A 21,484-nucleotide genomic window follows, 5' to 3' on the forward strand; every position below is an offset into this window, starting at 1 on the left:
AAGGTTTGTGGCAAACCCTGCATTGAGCAAATGTATTGGCACGATTTTTCCAACACCATTTGCTCACTTTATGTCTCTAGGTCACATGTTTAATTCTTGCAATATTTCAGATTTTTTCATTATTATATATGAACAGTGATTAGACTTGCTGAAAGCTCAGATGATGGTTAGCATTTTTTTAGCAATAAAGTATCTTTTAACTAGGTATGCTCTTTTTTTAGACATAATGCTACTGCATACTTAATAGACTATAGTATAAACATAACCTTTATATGCATTGGGAAACCCGAAAATTCACCTGGCTCTTTATCTAGATATTTGTTTTACTACAGTGGTCTGGAACCTAACCCACAATACCTCTGAGTTAAGCCTATAATAGATAACTTCTAGCATAGGTAACTCAAACCTAAACGAACTTCTATTTTAACCCTATCTTTAGATTCATCATCAAAATGATCTTGACAACTTATGTCTCTCTCAGTGATCTAGCATCAGGCCCGACTTCAATGGAAGTTTTACATATATATATATATATATATATATATTTTTTTTTTTTTTTTTTTTTTTTTTCCCCAAGCTCTGGAGAACTCTATGATAACCAGACATTAACTGGGAGAAAGAAAGGCAAGTGGAAGTAGGGGACACAGAGAGCAGGATGAAAATAAGGAAGATACTTGGAACTAGTAGGCTTTAATAAGGAAGTTCCACCCCTTTCTACCTACTTCTTACAGGTTTTTATGTTATCCTCCAAACCAAACCAATTTACCGAAAATGTGTCTACTTCTTGGAAAGGAAGTTTACCTGTCCTGTTTTCCCTTTCCCATCAGAGACAACTCCCTAAGGACTCCAAAATATATATATGTTCACAAATATAAACAAAACATGCATTCAAGTGATTGTTTTACATTTTCATAACATTTTAACATTTAATAGAAATTATATACAATAATTTGTTATTGTATCTTACATAAGATAGCCACTACAGAAATTTACATAGGTTAGAAGCAAGATGGATGGTTAAGGAGGGCCCAGTCCTGTGGGCTATTCTCAGAGGTTATAGGTCAGAGTTCACTGGAGGGTTGAGGGGGGGTTCAGATTATCCAATCAGGTGAGAGGTGAAGAAAGGCTAAAACACAAGTCATTAGATAGAGAAAATCAAACACTGGGTTTCATCAATATCCAAAGGGTACACATCTCCTGCCGAAACACCTATGTGGATTTATTCCAAGACTTGGGAATTCCCATTACAAAGATGTCTCTCCCCTCAGGCATGGTCCCAAATACTCTCTCAATCCCAGCAGCTCTGACATGAATCACCGATCTCTCTTCCTTGCACAGAGTGAGAAGCCATCCACAACCTGTAGACACTACTGGTCCCTTCCCCCCAAATTTGGTTTGACTACAGCACTCAATAACCCAGAGGAAAAACAACGTAATCGGAGTTGTCCTTCAGTGAGAGAGAGTTATAAATATTTGTTTAAAAATGGAAAATTCAAATCCTCCAAAGTCAAATGGTTCCCAAAACAAACTATCAACTGATAGTAGAAGGTTCTGGTTTCCCATTTGCAGTAGCCACTCCACTTTGAGGCAGTGGTGCAGAGACTTTCTCAGAATTTCGAGACCCCTGTGATCTGCACCCATCTCCAGCCATCTGTATCTGGCCCTGTTAAAAGAAAATCACTTTGGTTACAAATCCATTCATTAGGGTCTGAAACATGAATCTGAATTATCAAGATCAAGACAGCAGAAATAAAACTCTGAGCAGATGCTCTTCCCCATACGTAACAATCTCTGACCCTTGGGAGTAAGCAGTCATTAGCTATAGCATTCCTGAGGCTCTCCCAATGGGAAGGAGAACTGTGGGTTGTTTCTTCCAATGAAACAGCCATTCTTTGCTGAGACTCCAGAACAGCCAGCAAATCACAGGAAGATAGTTCTTTGGGCCTCTGCTTGAAACCAACAGCAGAGTACAACTGCTAGTCTTCAGTCAGGGCCACTGGTACCCCACCCAAGAATCAAAGAAAGAAGCCATATCACATTACTTGTCCATACTCTATGAGAAAAACAATTCCAGTGCTGAACCCTCCCTTTAAAAAGAACCATTTATGTAGACTCCTTGTCTTAACCTCTTCTAGTTAACTACATAAACAGTTTCCTGCTCTCTGAGATTCTGGGACTAGTGTCCATCAGGTGTTCTCTCTAACGGCCCATCTGGAGAATTGCCATCTGGGGCACCTTACAGTCCTCTTGTGATAACAACCCCACTCACTGGGAGTACATGCTAGCCATAGCCAGCAGGGAGACCTGTGTCTGGATGGGATTGTTCTTCACTTGCCAGAATATCCACTGAGCCTTCAGCAATTTCTTTGACTGAATGATCTTCAAGGGTTAGTGAAGGATCAAAAAGCAAGGGTGAAGGAGGGCACTGCATACCATCACCCACAACATCCAAGTCCTAGGAAAAGAAAGAGAAAAGCCTATCAGGAACACCAAGGGAACCAATAAGCTTAAGTTGGCATATTTTTCAACAAACCTCAAAGCAATTCTCCCATAGTTCCCTCACCTCCTTGCCTACTTTTAATCAAAAAAAGATTTTCCCCAAATGTCTAACAAATGGGATAAGATCCAAAAGCACTAAAAACTTTTCCTTGCTGCTGAGTATAAAGCACAGACCACTACAGTAGCTTAAACCCATATTTTCAAATTGAAAAATTCAGAGACAGAAAGAATAGTAACTGGAGGGAGAGAGGAAGCAGGAGTTCTAGTTCAATGGGCAGAGTCTCTGGGCTGATGGGAAAGTTCTGGAGATGGTGATGGTTGTGCAATACTGTGAACGTACTTAACACCACTGAATTATACACTTAAAAATGGTTGAAACAGTCAATTTCATGTTACAAATATTTTACAAAGAAACTCTATTAAAAAGAAAGCATATTCCCTCTAAGACTAACTGTAATCAAGATCTACATTCACCGATGTTGAATATAATATAGACAATCAGCATAATCACAAACTAAAATATTGCTTTAACAGATTGGACAATATGAGGGGTGCCTGGCTGGCACAGTCGATATAACATGCGACTCTTGATCTCAGTGTCATGAGTAGCCCATGCTGGACACAGAGCTTACTACAAAAAAAAAAAAAAAATTGGACAATAGAAGATTGCTTGATTAATGCCCTAACAGCCACAGTGAACTACAAAATTCTATTCTGATTAAGTCCCTATCCCCAAACAGCAAATCCCTGATTTTTACACATACTCCAGTTGCTGAGAGAGAAGACAGGAAAAAAGCAAAAAAGGAAAAGGAAAAGGAAAAGGAAAAGGAAAAGGGGAAGGGGAAGGGAGAAAAAGTACGAACAATTCTATAAACTATGTTCTTCCAATTGAACTAGCCATTCCCATTGGGGTGCTGAATGGCTAACAGACCACAGAAACACATTACTCTTGGCTCCTGTTTGAAACCAACAGCTACAGCAAACCACTGGTCTTGATTCAGGGCCTAAGCATTGCAAAGCCATAGACAATGTGTCAAACTGACTTTCATGCCACCAAGAGTCTACTGCTAACCTCTCCTTCACAAGAGTGAATATTACCCAAGGGTTTCTACTCCCCTACATCCAATCCACTTAGCCCCACAAAGCCCCAATAGAGGCTCAAAGTTTCCAGTAATCTAGCTTCACAAGAGGCTTAGTTCTATGCTTTTAAATTAAGTCTAAGAATATGAAACCCTTTCCCTTTCTTTGGTGTGCTAATCACACTTCACAATAATTAAGGTAAAGAATATAATTAAAGAATGTACTAGACTTAAAGCTGATCAATTAAAGCAGAAATTTGGAAAAGGGTACGGCCGGCTAACATCTATTTCAGATGTGTAAGAAACTTCTGTACTATTCACAGAAACCAGTGTTTGCACATGGTTAAGCTTGTGAACTATTTTCTCCAATTCTTTTAATATGCACATTATACAAATAATTAACATGGAATTTAAAAGAACCCGTTTAGGTGGTACACCACAAAGTTTCCAAATCTCAGGACGACAATGGTAAGGAAATGTCTTCAAAACAAAATAGATACTGAAAAGGCTTTTCTCACATAGTTATGTTGTCTGTTACAAGAATTAAAATTGGGGAAAAGAACCTAAAACAAGAGAGGAAGAAGGGATCAGCAGAAATGCCTATCAGAACAGCAATATTCAGAGATATAAATCCATCAGGACACAAAGAATATATATTTTGTTCTGATCTCAAAAATCACACACAAAAAGATAGGAACCTCAAAGTAATAGAATTAAGGTATTAGGTACTTGCCAAACATCCTTGGATCAAAGCACAGAAAACAGGCAAATATAACACCCAGATGAAAGACTGAATTTTAACCTAGATTAATACCTAATACCAGGTCTTCCCATAGGTAAAGTTACCAGAAATTATTAACAGGTTATAGAAATGGTATATAAGGCAGAATATAGGTTACAAGCTAAGAATGCTTGGTGAAATTCATACAGTTAAATCATTTTTTTCCCAGCAAATTTTTTATGCTAATAAATATATCCAGAATTATAGGACAGAATTTCTTTTCTAAAACTCGATTTTGTTTCAACATTTTCTGGAGAATTTTTACCTCCAAAGATTAAGAATAAAACTAACTTTTAATGACCAATATGGTTTATCAAAAGTACATTAATATGAACATAATAGATGTTCAAGTACAAAATGGAATGTTTATCATTTTTAAATCTCTAATGTCAAAGGTCCATCTTAAAAACTCACTGGATTCCCAAAAATAAGGGGTTACTTCTCATACATTCTTTTTAAGTTTATTTGAGAGTGAGCAAGCACGTACATGAGCACACTCACAAGTCAGGGAAGGGCAGAGAGGAGGAGACAGAATCCCAAGCATGGTCTGCACCATCAGTGCAGAGCCCAGTGCTGGGCTCGAACTCTCGAACTCATGAGATCGTGATGTGAGCAGAGATCAAGAGTCAGACTTCTAACCAACTGCACCACCCAGGCGCCGCTCCCATACATTCTTTTTAAAAAATCCAAACAACAAATAAGAATTAACAGATTTGATAGTATATTTTAAAATATTTTTTAAGATTCCTTAAATGTCAAGCTTCACCTATGATCACATCTTATAATCTCTAATGTTTTGTGAAAAATTCTCCAAAAAGCAATACTGAGATGACAAAAACAGGTGAAAAGGGAAAAGCAAAAAGGTCAAACAGAAATGGTTCTAAGAAATTAAAATCAGATGATATAGAATTTACTAACCTAATACATCTATATAAAATACATTTGCTACTTTCTACATATGTACATTAGTACCTAAAAGGAATCTGGTGATGTGCTTATTAGGTTAATTTTTAGACCCTATAAAGCTGCTCATGTTACTACAAGTTAGGAAGAAAAGGGAAAAGAAAAGAAAAGAAAAGAAAAGAAAAGAAAAGAAAAGAAAAGAAAGAAAAAAAAAGAAAAAAGAAAAGGGCACCTCTCTGCATTTTCTTCACATTTAAAATGAAGGAAAGTGGACAAACTCTGTCCTTATCAATCTAGGACTATGTATTCATTTACCCTCTTCAACATAATCTCTTTGGAAAAATTTGTAAAGCACTTAAGTATATAATAAGGTCCCTTTCTAGTTTTCATATTCTATGAAATCTGTGTGAAAAATTTTTAGTAAGAATTAAGATTATAATAAAAACTGTAATTTTATTATAAATAAAGTAATGAAAATCAAAGTCTAATAAGCATGTAAACCATACATAATCAAAACAGGGGTGTTATGGAAAAAAATTACAATCAGTTTATTCTTTTGTTAAGTTTTTATTTATTTTGAGAGAGAGAGAGAGAGAGAGAGAGAGAGAGAGAGAGAGAGATCTCGGGGTTGTGGGTTTGAGTCCCACATTTGGTGTAGAGATTACTTTAAAAAAATAAAATTTTAGGGGCGCCTGGGTGGCTCAGTCGGTTAAGCGGCCGACTTAGGCTCAGGACATGACCTTGTGGTCCGTGAGTCTAAGCCCCGCGTCGGGCTCTGTGCTGACAGCTCAGAGCCTGGAGCCTGTTTCAGATTCTGTGTCTCCCTCTCTCTGACCCTCCCCCATTCATGCTCTGTCTCTCTGTCTCAAAAATAAATAAACATTAAAAAAATAAAATAAAATTAATTAATTAAAAAAATAAAATTTAAAAAAACGAGCACACCTGGCTGGTTTAGTTGGGAGAAGCACGCAACTTTTTTGTTTAAGTTTTTTTATTTTGGGGAGGGGCAGAAAGAGAGGGAGACAGAGAATCCTGCCCAAGCAGTCTATGCACTGTCAGAGATCATGACCTAAGCCAAAGTCAGACGCTTAACCGACTCAGCCACCCAGGTGCCCCAGGATCTTTTTCAGATATTACCCTGTCCTGGTAAATCCCCTTTTTTAGCAAGCAATACCCTTGAGGCCACTCAAACTTTGCTTCTACCCTTTGCAAAAATCTTAAAACCTATATTCAATCTTCCATTTAGATTTGTCACATTAAACATGACATGGTTATATATAATACACCTTTTATTATGAAATTCAGAAGAATTATCTTCAGAATAAATAATGAAGACCTTTATCCAAAGGGCTAAATATTAAGCAAAGTGCTAAGCTAGAGATGGTGTGTCAACTGATGCCTGAAGTCAGACAGTAGGGTAGTGCTAATTAGGGAAACGAAATCAGAGATGGGTTTATGGGCTGGGACCAATTGAGGAACAAGCTTCAAAAAGTAGTGTACATACTTAGAAGGCTATAAAAATAAATAAAGAGATCACTGTTGTTCTAGTCCATTCACAATAGAATCTATGATAACATATCAAAAATAAAGCCAGTAGCCAGAGCTAAGTTTGCAGTCATTTTCTGGGGGGCACGTTAACCTGAAAATGAAACCTTTACTACGACAGAACGAAAACACAAACTTACAACTGTCAAGAGTAGATCTCAGAATCCATTTGTATTACTAAGATTCTAGTGAATCACTCACCTTGTGGATACCAAATTTCCTGGCTACAGCAAATCCAACCATAATCTTAACTTTCCAATTTCCCATAGGTTACAGTTTATTTTCCTTATCATTCTTACAGAAAAACTCTTGCCAATTTAACTGTCTCTAAATCAATATGCTAACATACAAATACAACCATACATACATCATTTCAAAAACTTTATCAACTCTCCTGGCCACAAAAGACTAACCTAGTCTCACCATTAATAAATAAGGCCTTGCCTCAAGGGCCAACCAGAGCAGAGCTTCTCTAACTTACATCACTGAACTCCAGAGGTAAACTCTCAGTGGGCTGAAGCTCGGCAGCACTCAAGTACAGATCCATGGGGCCGGCTTCCAGATCGTGTGGCACAGACAGTACCTGCTCGGGCTTATACATCTGAGGAGGCAACTGGAAATGCAGTGGGCAGCAGGGATCCTCAGAGAGGCTTACAGGAACTGGTTTGTTGCAGGGTACCTCTTCAGACCCCTGGCAGCATTTGAAGAGAACCTGATTCGTGTCCTGACAAATATCTGTAGAAAAACGGTCAAGGGAAATAAAATGGATCTATTGGAGGCACAAAATAGGAAAGAGTTGTCTGCCATGTAAAATTCAAGGTGTGGACTACGGAGACAACTGGTTACATTGGAAACAGAACCAAACCCAGTTAGCAATTTTTAAAGTTCTTCTCAAAATAAGTGTCATTCACTAGCATCTAATTCTAGCTCAAACAGTAATTTAAATCTAGTCCCCAATCTACACTTCAGGATCCCAGTCATTTAAACCAGAGACATTAATCTTGTTCTCACTGAGGAGAGTCAAATGCAAAACATTTGAAAACAGTGCTAAGCAAATAGCAATAACAATTCTAGGTCCCTACACCTATTCAGAAGAAACATGTTATGGCAAAAGCAGGTGGATAGCTTGCAGAGGCGGTACCACCTCCTTCCAAGAATCAAGACACAAATGTTTCTGCTCTGTTAAGCAGACTGGCAAAAGATTACAAAAACTTTTTGAATTTTATTTCCAAACTGTTTACATGTTTTATACTTAAAGCAGCAGAGAACTGGGGAAAATAGAACCTCTAGTAACTAGGGATCTTATCTTGACAAAAAAATAAAAATAAACTTATTTTATTTCCATGCCCCCTTCCCTTTTGAGGGGGTGGGGGTACTAATGCAGAGGAGTTGTATGCTCCCCCAGAGAGAAAGGAAACAGAATTTCCCATGGAAAGGAACTACTCCAGGAACATTTCAGGAGTACTAACAATTACTTCTATTAAGAGTAAAACAGAAAAGGGCCAGTTTCCAAATTGGCAAAGAAGCTCTGTAAAATGAATCAAAATTAAAATCATGCTTAGGTAAAATAACAAAATTTAGTTCCAGTTACCCTATGAAATAGTTTTTTACTCAAATGATACCACTTCTTGAAATCTTAACTACATGTTTTTTCCCTAGATTAACAGACAACTGTTATTTCAAATGTGGGTTTATTTTTAAACCAGAAAGCTCCATTTCCTATAAACTACGTGTACCCAGGATTATAGAATTATGAGTAAACTTTTCTCCCACATTTTGTGATAATTCCTAAAAATTAAAAAAAATCTAACATACAATTTATTTTTAAACCAAGTAAAACTTCTTGAATAAGCCATTTCTCACAATCACTTCTTGGAAATCTAAGGCAGGGTTTCACACCCTGGCACTATTGACGTTACTGGCTGCCCAGTACACTGCCAGGTGCTTAGCAACACTCTGGCCTCTACCCACTAGATGTCAGTAGCATCTCACTGTCACTCCTGAATTAGAACAAGCAAAATTGTCTCCACACATTGCCAAATGAGGATAAAATGGCACCCAGTTGAGAACCACTCCTCTAAAAGAACAGTAAATAGTACAAAGTAAACAGTATTTATTGAATGAAAACGAACAACCAAATGAACAAGCACATGAATCTAATAGGAACAATCAGATTTGCATTGCTTAAGAAAATCTAAACAGTCTCCAATGTGCTTAAAAAGCCCAATCTTATTAAATTATTAATACTTAAGATCAACCCATTAAATTAAATGTTTTAATCAGAACTGTTTTCATGGAATTCAAAGAACTTTCATAAGTCTCTTATTTAATACAATATATATATCTTGGAAAAACCCTCCCCCCCATCCTCCTCCACCCCCTTTCCTTTCAGATGGGGACAAGAGAGACAAAGAGAAGGGAATGGTTGACCTACAACTAGAGTCTGGGTCCTTCACTTTCAGTCCAGTGCTGTCTCCATTAGACCAGAGTAAAGAGTTAACAGGTCACCAATAGCAGTCGCATCTTTCTCTGGGAGAAGGACTTAAGGAAGGGTAAGTGACTTAAGCAACTATGGAGCGGAAAGGAAAAAAGCATAAAACAAAAAAAATCATACTTCCCTTCTCTTTTCAAATACATTTCATTTTCAACTCTGCTTTTTAAAATATTAATATTCTAATAAGCTATTTGAGAATAATACTGTAAGTCTAAAATACTCCTTAATTTCTGTAAATTGAGTTTTTTTGACTTATAAATTCAAGCTCACTGAAGAAAACCTGCAAGTACAAGGCAGAGGAATAAAGGGTATTCAACAACCCCACCATCCAAAAATAGTCAATTTTTACTTCCCCTCCCAGGATTTGATTATATGGAATTCCATACCCTATTTTTGTCACTATCAAACATTTTCCTATGTCATTCATTAATTTTATTAAATAAAATGTTTAACCCCTGGCCTATTCCATATTATATAATAATTTTCTTCTTTGTTCCCCATCTCTGAGAATTTCAAGGCTGTCTCTAGTTGAAAGAGTTTTATGTAAAAATATTGGTCTTTGCATTTGATTATCTCCTTAAAATAAATTCCCAGAGGTGACATTATCATATCAAAGAATATGAATACTGTCAAGCTGCTTTCAAAAGTTTGTGCCACTTGATCTTCCCAATGACAGTATTTAGAAGGATCCATTTCACCATAACCTCAACCTGAAATTCACTCAAACATCATATATATACAAACATCAAATTCATAGATTAAAATTTTCATTTCCTATTTCATTTATGTACAGTGAAAACACTTTTCCACTATTAGCCATTTCTACTTTTAAATCTGTCCACCTTTGTCCAATTATGTTTTGAGCATTTATTTATAGTTTTTGATTACCTTGCACAAGTATTTTGTGTATTAAGGACAGTAATCCTTCATCAGACATTTATTGCAATAATTAGTAAACTAGTAAAACATTCAATAAATAGAATAGAAAAAAGTATTCTTTTCAAAGACCAAGGTTCTCCTTTTTCTATTAAAAAGATATTTTATTTTCCATATACTTTACATCTCTTCCAGGCAAATGAAATCCATCAAGATTGATGCCTTTAGATAATAGTATTTAACAAGTACTTTACTGTGAAAGCAACTTACTCGATATCCATAATAAAGATGCACTTTCACAATCAAATAAACAAGTCAAAAAGTCTTATAACCTGATAGTAAATGTGACCTTGCAGCCGAATCAAGAGATGCTATGATGGTTCAAAGGCAAACTAATTGGGAGGGTAGGGGTGGGAGCATTCCATTTTTGGAAATAGATAAGCTTCCAATTTGAATAAAGTCTAAAATACACAAATTGGCCATACAAAAGATTAATTCTCAAAGGAAGGTCACAGTTCAGAACCTATTGTTTTTTTGGTGGAAAACCCACAGTAAATTTTTTTTTTTGATAACTGGACTTAACAGTATTATAATTCCAATGAACAAGTTCTATCAGGGATCTCTATAGTTTGGAATCCCAGTATTAATCAACAACAAATAAATATTAGCCCACACCTATCTCTAATGACTCAGATGTTTCTTTCTAATGAACTGACCATTACATTTCCAAAGTTCTGAAATGGCCAACAGACCATAGAAAGACATTTCTTTAGGCTCCTGCTTGAAACCAACAGCTTCGACAAACTGCTGGCCTTGATTCAGGGCCAAAGGAAAACAAAGACCTTCAATTAAGCAAACTATGAGATATTCCCACCAGCCTTTAGTCTAGCTAGCAAACTGAAAGGAATAAAAAAGATACGGGTAAGGCAGTGTCTGGTCATTGGAAGAGACTGATTAGAACATCGAACATCATCCACAAAGGCCAAGCACCTCTGACTGGAACGAGTCGTATGAGCCTAAAATGGAGAAAATAAATAAACGTTCAAAAGAAAATACAACCAGTTATCTATGACAATACTAACTTATAACATATAAGGTACACCCTTAAAGGCTAAAGAAAAAAAAAAAACCCTCAATATTTGACAAATTTACTCACAAGACTATATGAAAGGAAAAAAAAGTTAAAACTTCATGTTCAAATAATGAGTCAACCCTAATCCAACATACTTCTCCAGATTATAAGAATGTGATCAGCCTAATGGTTTTCAAACTATTTTGTCTTTTAGAAACCCTTCCCCCCTTTTTACGGCTTGAACTCATAACCTCAAGATCAAGAGTGGCATGCTCCAAAGACTGAGCCAGCCAGGCACCCTAGCAAACCACTTTATTTATTTTTTTTTTTTTTTTTTCAGCGTTTTCTATTTATTTTTGGGACAGAGAGAGACAGAGCATGAACAGGGGAGGGGCACAGAGAGAGGGAGACACAGAATCGGAAACAGGCTCCAGGCTCCGAGCCATCAGCCCAGAGCCTGACACGGGGCTCGAACTCACGGACCACAAGATCGTGACCTGGCTGAAGTCGGACGCCTAACCGACTGCACCACCCAGGCGCCCCAGCAAACCACTTTTTAAAACTGTAATTTTATAGGTGCCTGGGTGGCTCAGTCAATTAAGTGTCTGATTTCAGCTCAGGTCATGCTCCTGCAGTCCATGAGTCTGAGCCCCACATTGAGCTGTGCTGACATCTCAGATCCTGGAGCCTGCTTCAGATTCTGTGTCTCCCTCTCTCTGCCCTTCCCCTGCATACTCTGTCTCTCTCTCTCTCTCTCTAATAAATAAATATTAAAAAAAAATTTTTTTTAATTGTAGTTTTATGTGGAGCCTCAACAAATAAAACAGATAAAAATGGAATTATCATTGAGGCAGAGACCAAGGGCTTAAAAAACAAATTAAGAATGATCACTTAACTGTGCTCTTTTCAATTTACCCCACATCCAATTAAATTAAGTCAGATTTCAGAGCCAAGACTATACAATATTTTGACTATTTGTGACTTTGTAAACAAAGCAAATATATGCCCCTTAGAGGTATAAACACAAATTACCTGTTGGGCAGCGCCATCTGTGGCCAGCATTCTGCGTTCCTTCAGCTGCCTATGTAATAAGGCTTCCACTCCATAGCGCTGACGATACCGCCGAAGACATTTTAGACGCTTTAAGTTCTCTCGTTCTTTGGCCAAAAGTCCCTCTGGGCCAGTTAGGAGACTACTACCTGGTGAGTCACAACAGTCAAGACGCTATGTGCCAAGTAACCAATGAAGGATGGCTTCCCCAAATTAAGAAGAAATAAACTGGGAAATCTTTAGCCGTAAGACAGCCATCTTCAAAAGCAAATTTTTCACTCCAGGTACCAAGACAGAAATATATCTAAGTACTACCAAATGCACATGTTGAACCCACAATACAACAGCTTATTGGAACTTAGCATAAAACTTGCCTAGAGCTTCATGTTCCACTTTGCGATTATGTAAATAACGTCGCTTCTTCTCTTTGAGCAGATGCTGAAGTCGTTTAAACTGATCGATGTACAAAGACTGCAACCGAATTAGTTTCTCACGCATAATCAGGGCAACTTCTTCTGCTGTATAAACACCAGCATGTCTACAATGAAACAGAATTCAGCAAAGCATAAGAAAACACAATAAACCCCAAGCTTAAAAGGAGACAAGGGTAGAGGTGAGACTTAACCTTGTTACTTAACAAGAAGTCACCCAACTACCCATCAACAGATGAAGATAATGATGTGGCATATATATAAATGGAATATTTACTCAGCCGTCAAAAAGAATGAAATCATGCCATTTGCAACGTGGATGGAGCTAGAGTGTATTATGATGCTACACAAAATAAGTCAGTCAAAGAAAGACAAATACCATATGATTTCACTTATGTGGGATTTAAGAAACAAAACAGATGAACATATGGGAAGGGGGGATGGCGGGATGGCTGGACGGCTAGATAGATAGATAGATAGATAGATAGATAGATAGATAGCTGGCTGGACAGACAGACAGACAGACAGACAGACAAAAAAGAGGGAAAGAAACCATAAAAGACTCTTTAACTACAGAGAACTGAGGTTGCTGGAGGGGAGGTGGGTGAGGGATGGGCTGGAAGGGTGATATGTATTAAGGCATGCACTTGTGATAAGCACTGGGTGTTATGGAGTCTTTTTTTTTAAGTTTACTTATTTATTTTTGAGAGAGAAAAAGAAAGAGAAAGCACATGCACACAGAAGGGGAAGAGCCAGAGAGAAAAAAATCCCAAGCAGGCTCCACACCATCAGCACAGAGCCCGATGCAGGGACTGAACTCACAAACTGTAAAATCATGACCTGAGCAGAAGTTAGTCATTTAACCAACTGAGCCATCTAGGCGCCCCAAGCATTGGGTGTTGTATGTAAATGATGAATCACTGAATTCTATTCCTGAAGCCAATATTACACTGTTTGTTAACTAACTAGAATTTAAATAAAAATTAAAAAATAAAAAAGAACTCACCACTGAGACAATCACCTTATTAAATATGAACATTGTCATGCAACATGCAAGTTGTTATTAAAAAACAAAACAACAGGGGCGCCTGGGTGGCTCAGTTGGTTAGGCGTCCGACTTCAGCTCGGGTCACGATCTCGCGGTCCGTGAGTTCGAGCCCTGCGTCGGGCTCTGGGCTGATGGCTCAGAGCCTGGAGCCTGCTTCCAATTCTGTGTCTCCCTCCTTCTCTGCCCCTCCCCCGTTCATGCTCTGTCTCTCTCTGTCCCAAAAATAAATAAACGTTAAAAAAAAATTAAAAAAACAAAACAACAAAGAAAATCTCCAAGTATGGATGCTAATGTATAATCTCACAATATGAGGAAGGGGAGATGCTTCATTATTTTCCCCAGTTATGTTACATTACGTTTAAGAAAAAGTGAAGATATGGAACACTCAAAAATTTTTATTAATCTACATTCTTACCCCATTTCATAATTTAGTCACTTACCAGTCAGGACAGCTTAAAAGTATTCAATTTAGTAGCATTTATATCTTAATATATTTTAAATGAAGTACAAAAGGTAACAAATAATTTCAATTTCTAATTTAAAATACACTTTTTTTTTTTTTAATTTTAAGTAGGCTCCACACCCAGCCCAGAGCCCAACTTGAGGCCCAAACTCATGACCTGAGATCAAGACCTAAGCTGAGATCAAGAGTTGTACATTCAACCGACTGAGCCACACGGATGCCCCGTAATTTAAAACACATTCCTATATTGGGGTTTATGTGGGCCCTTAAAACACTGGTCCACAAAGGCTATTCACTGTCCTCCAGCTCATTTCCTTGACAAATTTCTCAAAATACAGTACCCTAAGTTAACCTTTAATTGCCAAAGATCTAGATCCACACCAATTTTACTAAGCTTTACCACCAATTATAAACAGAACTTTTTAAAGTTATTGTGCTGATTATGAGGTCACAAAGCCAATAAGTTAAACGGCGGTTTAAATGGAGACTTTCCAGACTCTGATTTAAGTAACTCAAAATGAAAAGACTAGTTGCAAATTTGAAAGACTTTTGGTTCCATTTGCCTCGTGTGATCATTAAACAGGAAGAGCAAACTAGGTATGTACCTTGACTTGCTATTTTCATTCTGAGTAAAAAATTATTTCCTTCACTTAAAACACAATGCATGCAAATTACATACTCTAATTTTAGGGGCACCTGTGTGGCTCAGTCAGTTAAGTGCCCTACTCTTGATTTTGGCTCTGGTCACATGCTCACCATTGAGCCCCATGTCAGGCTCTATGCTGACAGAGCAGAGCCTGTTGGAGATTCTCTCCCCCTCTCTCTCAGCCCCTCCCCTGCTCACAATCTCTCAAAATAAACAAACAAACAAATAAATATGGCTGTTCCAGACATTCATGGCTAGTTATTAAAATCATGTTATTAAAACCAGGACACATGGGTGGCTCAGTCAGCTAAGCATCTGACTCTTGATTTTGGCTCAGGTCATGATCTCACAGCTGTTGAGATCAAGCCCTACATCAGAATCTATGCCAACAGGGGGGCCTGGGCGGCTCAGTCAGTTCAGCGTCTGACTTCGGCTCAGGTCATGATCTCACCATTCATGAGTTTGAGCCCCATATCAGGCTCTCTGCTGACAGCTCAGAGCCTGGAGCCTGCTGCGGATTCTGTGTCTCCCTCTCTCTTTGCCCCTCCCCCACTCGTACTCTGTGTCTGTCTCAAAAATAAATAAAACATTTAAAAAAGTTAAAAAAAAAAAAAAAAAAAACTATGCTGACAGCCAGAGCCTGCTTGGAATATTCTCTCTCAAAATAAACAAACATTAAAAAAAAATTTTTTTTAATAAAAGCATGCACCAACTTCCCTTACTCTGATACTCATAAATTTAAGTCAGAGATTTATTATCTGAATGCATCTTCAACAAAGAGGGAATCATCTTACATTCCTTGTATATTAGTGTCTCTTATCTAAGGGCATTCCTCCAAATTTATTCTAATAACAATGAAGACTCAATAACTTGAAATGACCTTTACCAAAACTAACTCTGAATGCCTGTAGAAGTCATATGATAAAAATTACTTTCTAAAAAGGGAACGATTGAACAATTACTCTTTTTTTTTTTTTTTTTTTTTTTAACTTTTCTTGGCTGGCTGTTTCTGTTGTTGTTGTTTATTTTATTTTAGAGACGGAGAGGGGGAGAGGGGCAGAGAGAAAGAATCTTAAGCAGGGTCCACACCCAATCTTACCATTTTGAGATCAGGACCTCAGCTGAAATCAAGAATCAGATGTTTAACCGACTGAGCCACCCTGGCGCCCCTAACAGTTACTCATAGGCTAAAACTTCACCAGTGCTGGATGTTGTTATAAATGGACTTTTCAGATTCCTTTTTTTTTAAATTTTTTTTTTTTTTTAGCATTTATTTATTTTTTGAGAGGCAGAGAGAGACAGTAGGAGCAGGGAAAGGACAGAAAGAGGGAGACACAGAATCCAAAGTAGGTTCCAGGCTCTGAGCTGTCAGCACAGGGCCTGATGCAGGACTCGAACTCACCAACAGTGAGATCATGACCTGAGCCACCCAGGTGCCCCTCAGATTACTTTTTACAAAGCAATTAAGTAAATGGTTACTTTGAGGGAAATCACATACACATACCTATAAGGGGGAAAAGAAACTATGCCAATATTAATCCTAGTTAGGATAAAATCTCTAATGACATCATCATAAACAATACAAAAAGCACCCTCCTGGAACAAGCAAATGAAGACAATATATGCTGTAAATTGCTAACGATTCAAAAAGTGGTCCTAGTGACAATAAAACACTGGCACCAGAGATGAAATGAAAAGAATTTCATTAAATACTCTTTTATTAAATTTAACAACACAGTAATATGCAACCACATTAACAAATTTAATACTCTAAGACATTTAACAACTGTATTTACAGCCCTAAAAATGCAAATATTTTAGGAGGTCAAAATTTTTTGGATAATCTCATGGGGGAATTAAAGAAAGCCTTATATTTAGTTGCCTAATAGGTGATCATACTTGGGGCTTTACTTTCCCCCTTGGAATGTTCCTTTTAGGAGAAATTGACACCAAATACCTAGTCCTTTTAACATTTATACTTCTCATTAAATTAACTGGTATTTTTAAGCTACACTAGCATAAATGTGTCCCCAAGAGACTGATCCACTCTAGATTACTACTGACAAAATCAAGTTTCTGGACCTTCAAACCTATTTACCATACCAAAGGACAGTCACTTTGTGACCCTACAGAGCATATACCTCTTCAAAGCAGCAAGTCTGGCATTTCCAGAAGCACAATGGGGGGGTAAAGAATGTTTGATATTAAGTTACCAAGTAAATAAACCAAATAAACCGAAGTTACTATGAGAGAATTCTGCTAGATAATGACTAGATAACGAATATTCCTTTGCAAACTACTTAGATAGAACTTCCCAATAAGTCCTTCCTGAAGAGCTGACTACACTGACATTACTCAAGAAAAATAGACACAATTATTATACTCAGAAAATGTAAACCTAAATGACTTTTTATGAACAGTCTAGAAATTCATTACCCCTCCCACTATTTATAATACTTCTATGCAAACTGTCAGTGGGAAGTATTAGACAGTAATCAAAAAGAATGAAGAAAACAAAAAAAGAAAAAACTCAAGTAAACACAAACCATGACACTTTTGAGTGGCAATGTTTTTGTTTCTGTAACTCCAAGGTGACCCATGGGTTAAATGAAGAGTAGAACCTTAGTTAAGATATAATTACATACACATATTACTCACTTCTGGTTTCTACCTCAGTTTCTCTTAGCCATGAAACCAAAGGGCACTCTTGAACATCTTTTTATTTTTCCACCGGGGGAAAAAAAAAAAACAACACTCATAAAATGTAACTCTGAAAAAAATGTATTCAAATACAATCACATTATTGTTCCTGAGATTTAAGCCAGGAATCCACTTACATCAGTTTCCTCTTCTCTAACTGATCTAAGCCATTTCTCAACCAACCTCCCACTCCTATGTCCAAGAAATTTCCTATTTTCTCCCCTATACTTTCTCATGTGTAGAATTTGATACCTAAAAACTTCCCCAAATTCCAAGACTTCCAAACAAGAATCAAATTTTGCCTTGCAGCAAGATGGTGATGAACCAGGACACTAACATACGGAAGCTATTAAGCTATTACTGCTCACAAATAACTAAGTTATCTTCAACACCGCTAGGTTATTAACCTATTAACAGTTTACTATAGTTAATTAACAGCATTACTGTAGTCCACACACTGACTGCAAAAAATATTTAAAAGCCTTATGTGGAGTTACAACTTACTTTAGGGGATCTTCTTGATCACTGTCTATGCTATCAGCTTCACTGTCAGGGTCACCTCTCCATGTCTGATCCACAGTAATGGGTTCCTGCTCCCCATCACTCCAGCTGTCTTCATCTGAGGCAAGGAAGGGAGAGCAGCCATTAAGACTTCCCACCTCTGTAACTCCACCACACAAAACTAGATTACTTAACACATCAACCCAAACCTTAAAATTTAAAACAAAACAAACAACTCCCCCCCACCTCCCCCCAAAAAAATTTTTAGCAGAAAGGCACTGGCAAATAAAGTCAGCTTAAAAAATACAACCCAGGTGAGAGTACTTATAACATAAAGGAGGTAACCATGCCCTCAAAAGGACAGAAAGGTCAACTCAAAATTACTCTTGCTTCCTGAAATTACCTTGCCTAACAAAGACAAGCATAAAAACAGCTATGAAGGAAACAGTCATAAAGTCAAGAAAGTAAACCCAAGCACAGGCTACTTCAAACTGAAAAGAACTGGTGAACATAGCAATGCTGGAATTCTCATCAAATTGTCAATGAATTAATTACCGTATTATCACTTGTCATGTATGTTCAAGATACTGTGCTAAATAAACCAAAATAAGTTCTTTAACTTACTTTTTCCTTTTTCATTCTAAGGAGAGAAGATCCTTACCCAGAATTCGGCTGGCTTCGCTGCGGCTACTTTCTGGAGTCTGAGACCCCAGCTCTGTCTTAGCATAGGAGCTCAGCTGGCACAAGAGTGTTTCACCCATAGGCCCTGGATTAGTCTTCTTCATTTGAGCATGAAGTGCCAGGGCATTCCTACGGACATGTTCAGCACAGAAAGACACCCTAAGAAGACAAAATATTAACATTTTATACTCAGGTCCCTTCTTGAAAGAGTTCTACCATTTTCACTGTCACTAATCTTTAGATCTTTTTAGGAAATTAAAATTACTATTACCTTCATTTATAAATTAAAAAGGCCAGTGAAGCAGAGTAATTTTAACTAGCCCAAGGTCAACTCATTTGGTATTACTAAGGGGAAATGCAGGTATCATAATCTGGTGCTTCATTCATCAAACAAAACATTCCAACTATAAAAACGCTGACATCATCTTAGAGCAAATCAAAGAGATCCTCTTTCATCTTTCAAAATTGATTCTGGAAGGCAACTCTACACTTTAATTCAGCATCAATCCAGTGAAGGTAAGAAGATGTGGGACACAATTTTAAAACCAAAATATACATGCAGAATTAACTAGCCAAGTTATGTGAATACTTTTGCTTCAATGATGAAAGCTATAAAGCTTTTCTGGGGAACCAGAATACACATACATGCAGTTTTGCATATTACTTAACAAGGATCAGGGATGACCCACAGGGCCATGGACTCCAGAGTTAAGAATAATCTAGAATATCCCTTTATTTTATAGACAAGAGAAAACGTCTAAACAGATTGAGTGGACCAAACGGAAGTGGTCTCTCCAGTTTTCAACGTTTTTATTTTTTCTCCCCAAGGATATATCCATAACCCCAATTTTACAAAAATCCCAGATATTCCCAAGCCCACAATATACCACATCTCCCCTCTCACTTTAAAACTAAAAGTACAAACGACATAGATTATTATCTACACATATATACCCATCTTTCTTCTCAGGCTTTGGAGCAGCACTGGGACATCTTTTTCCATTCTTCGTCGATATATAACTACACTGCTTGAAGGGTGCATTCTTGTCTTCAAGGATATGCTTAATACAAAACTCCTGCCCCTCCAGACGAGGTTGCGAGCATGGGCGATGAGTGAATGAACAAGACAGAGGCTCCTGAGACCTGGGCACTGGGGTTATCCTCCCCCGATTGGTCGGCAAGACGTGGATCCGAATCCTGTTCATACCAAAACCTGCAGGGTCACACACACAAAAAGCCCTTACCCTTCCCGAAAATTCCTGCTCTACGACATCCGGGCAGACTGCAGATAGTTTCCAAAGGACAAGCAGAAGTCACGCTCTGTAACTCCCCTCCGCACAGGTCTCCCCAGGCCATTAGACAATTTGTCTCACTTCAACCTCTGCGCCATGCCCGCCCCCACCCTGAACACAAGCACGTCGTATCTCAGACTCGCATGGCCGGCGCACGAGGAAGGAGCGCCCGCCCCACGCGGTGGCGGCAACGCCGCAGCGCCGCGCCCGGCCTCCGCCTCCGCCTCCTTGCACGCCGCCTTTGTCCCAGCCCGCCTCAGAGCTCACGGCTGGGCCCTGCCCGTCCTCGGCCGCCTGTGCAAGCGCCATTTTGTCCTCCGGCTCTGGGCACCGGAGAATCTGGCTTCTGGGAGCCCAGAGCAGGAGAGCGACCTCCAGGCTGTTTGAGACAAAGTAACAACTCGGAGAGGGCAGGATGAGCGAAGCAGCAGCCTAACTGCAGAAGACAGATCAAGCACCGCGGCCATGTTACCTGTGCCGCCGCGCCGCGCCGCTAGGCCTCTGCCCGCGCCAGCCGCTTCTAACTCGGCCCCCGCTCCTTTCCAGGCTCCCAATTCCTGATTGGCTACTGTGCCCACGGCGGTGTGTCACCATTGGCCGAGGCCAGCTACCTATCATGTCTGGGGAGGCGGGGCGCTGAGAAAAAGCGCGGCTGGGGTGGCTAAGAAGACCTGTCCGTCAGTCAACAGCTCCGCCCCGAGGAGGGTGAGGTTGAGGGTGAGCTAGCTGCCGGAGTCTTTGGAGCGGTGGTGGTGTTTTTTTCTACGTCACAGCGTGGCTTCCTTTCGGTATACTTGTGGGACTACTTTTGGCCGCTGTGTGGTTCTAGGGTGCTGTTACCTCACCGTCCCTACACAGCGGGTAAAAAAATCAGTCGTATAGAGGCCAAAGGATCACGGTACAGTTGACTCTTTATACAGGAAGAAGCTGTAGTTTTCTTTTGTGAGCGGTTGGTTTGAGTACGGAGTCTGGGAAATTAAACACTTGATTTTTCAGAGCAACCCTAAGAGGCAGAGGCTATTATTTCCATTTTACAGATAAGATAACCAAGGAATAGAATGGGCCTAAGTCTAGTAAATGGCAGAAGGAGAATTTGAACCCAACCTTCATTCTTTATCCCTTTATAGTACAGAGCATTGGACTGAGAATAAGGAAATATGAGTTCTGGTTTAGGCCTTGGTTATTGAAAATTCTCTACAATTTCATGCTAAATAATGGAGGTATATAGAAATGGTAGACACAATCCCAATTTTATCATACGTTAGCAATTTTTAGTTAAAAACATCTTTTTTCATCACCACACCTCTTGTAGAAGTGAACCAACAATCTTTCCCTCTAACCCTTTTGGATCTTTTTTGCATCCCAACATTCCCAAGCTTCTTTATCTAGTGTCAGTTTCATTTAATGTTTCTCCAGTACCAAT

At 38.5% G+C, this 21,484-nt stretch overlaps 1 protein-coding gene and 3 non-coding genes across 8 annotated transcripts; all 4 read right to left on the reverse strand.

The window, feature by feature from the left end:
- Nucleotides 1–899: 899 nt before the first annotated feature.
- On the reverse strand, nucleotides 900–20,689 carry KANSL2 (KAT8 regulatory NSL complex subunit 2). 5 transcript variants are annotated; one of them, XM_047868405.1, is made up of 10 exons: nucleotides 20,534–20,686; nucleotides 19,724–19,982; nucleotides 18,750–18,928; nucleotides 18,092–18,206; nucleotides 12,674–12,837; nucleotides 12,282–12,448; nucleotides 11,097–11,193; nucleotides 7,391–7,542; nucleotides 2,336–2,455; nucleotides 900–1,663 (listed from the first exon to the last, which is right to left on the reverse strand). In XM_047868405.1, exons 2-10 carry the CDS (start codon nucleotides 19,972–19,974, stop codon nucleotides 1,532–1,534), a joined length of 1,377 nt encoding a protein of 458 aa, XP_047724361.1. In that variant the 5' UTR covers nucleotides 19,975–19,982; nucleotides 20,534–20,686; the 3' UTR covers nucleotides 900–1,531. The 5 variants fall into 5 exon arrangements, with proteins under 5 accessions (XP_047724361.1, XP_047724355.1, XP_047724356.1 ...); XM_047868399.1 differs by having other exon boundaries at nucleotides 7,289–7,542; nucleotides 20,534–20,684; XM_047868404.1 differs by having other exon boundaries at nucleotides 1,551–1,663; nucleotides 2,270–2,455; nucleotides 7,289–7,542; nucleotides 20,534–20,689.
- LOC125171441 (small nucleolar RNA SNORA2/SNORA34 family) lies at nucleotides 1,863–1,997 on the reverse strand. Its single transcript, XR_007154346.1, has one exon. It is a non-coding gene; the product is annotated as a small nucleolar RNA SNORA2/SNORA34 family (small nucleolar RNA).
- Nucleotides 3,374–3,506, reverse strand: LOC125171440 (small nucleolar RNA SNORA2/SNORA34 family). The gene has a single exon (XR_007154345.1). It is a non-coding gene; the product is annotated as a small nucleolar RNA SNORA2/SNORA34 family (small nucleolar RNA).
- LOC125171439 (small nucleolar RNA SNORA2/SNORA34 family) lies at nucleotides 10,869–11,005 on the reverse strand. The gene has a single exon (XR_007154343.1). It is a non-coding gene; the product is annotated as a small nucleolar RNA SNORA2/SNORA34 family (small nucleolar RNA).
- Nucleotides 20,690–21,484: the final 795 nt, after the last annotated feature.

This window comes from Prionailurus viverrinus, chromosome B4, assembly GCF_022837055.1.
Source record: "Prionailurus viverrinus isolate Anna chromosome B4, UM_Priviv_1.0, whole genome shotgun sequence".
In the NCBI taxonomy this organism is placed as follows: Eukaryota; Metazoa; Chordata; class Mammalia; order Carnivora; family Felidae; genus Prionailurus; species Prionailurus viverrinus.

Bases quoted from the DNA above. Each gene is read 5' to 3' on its own strand.
- KANSL2 (XM_047868399.1), bottom strand. From the start codon at position 19,974: ATGAACAGGATTCGGATCCACGTCTTGCCGACCAATCGGGGGAGGATA. The intron at 18,929-19,723 runs GTATATATGTGT...TTGTCTTCTTAG, and splicing joins AAGCCTGAGAAGAAAGATGG to GGTGTCTTTCTGTGCTGAAC. The intron at 12,838-18,091 runs GTAAGTTGTAAC...GTTTCATTGTAG, and splicing joins GATCAAGAAGATCCCCTAAA to ACATGCTGGTGTTTATACAG.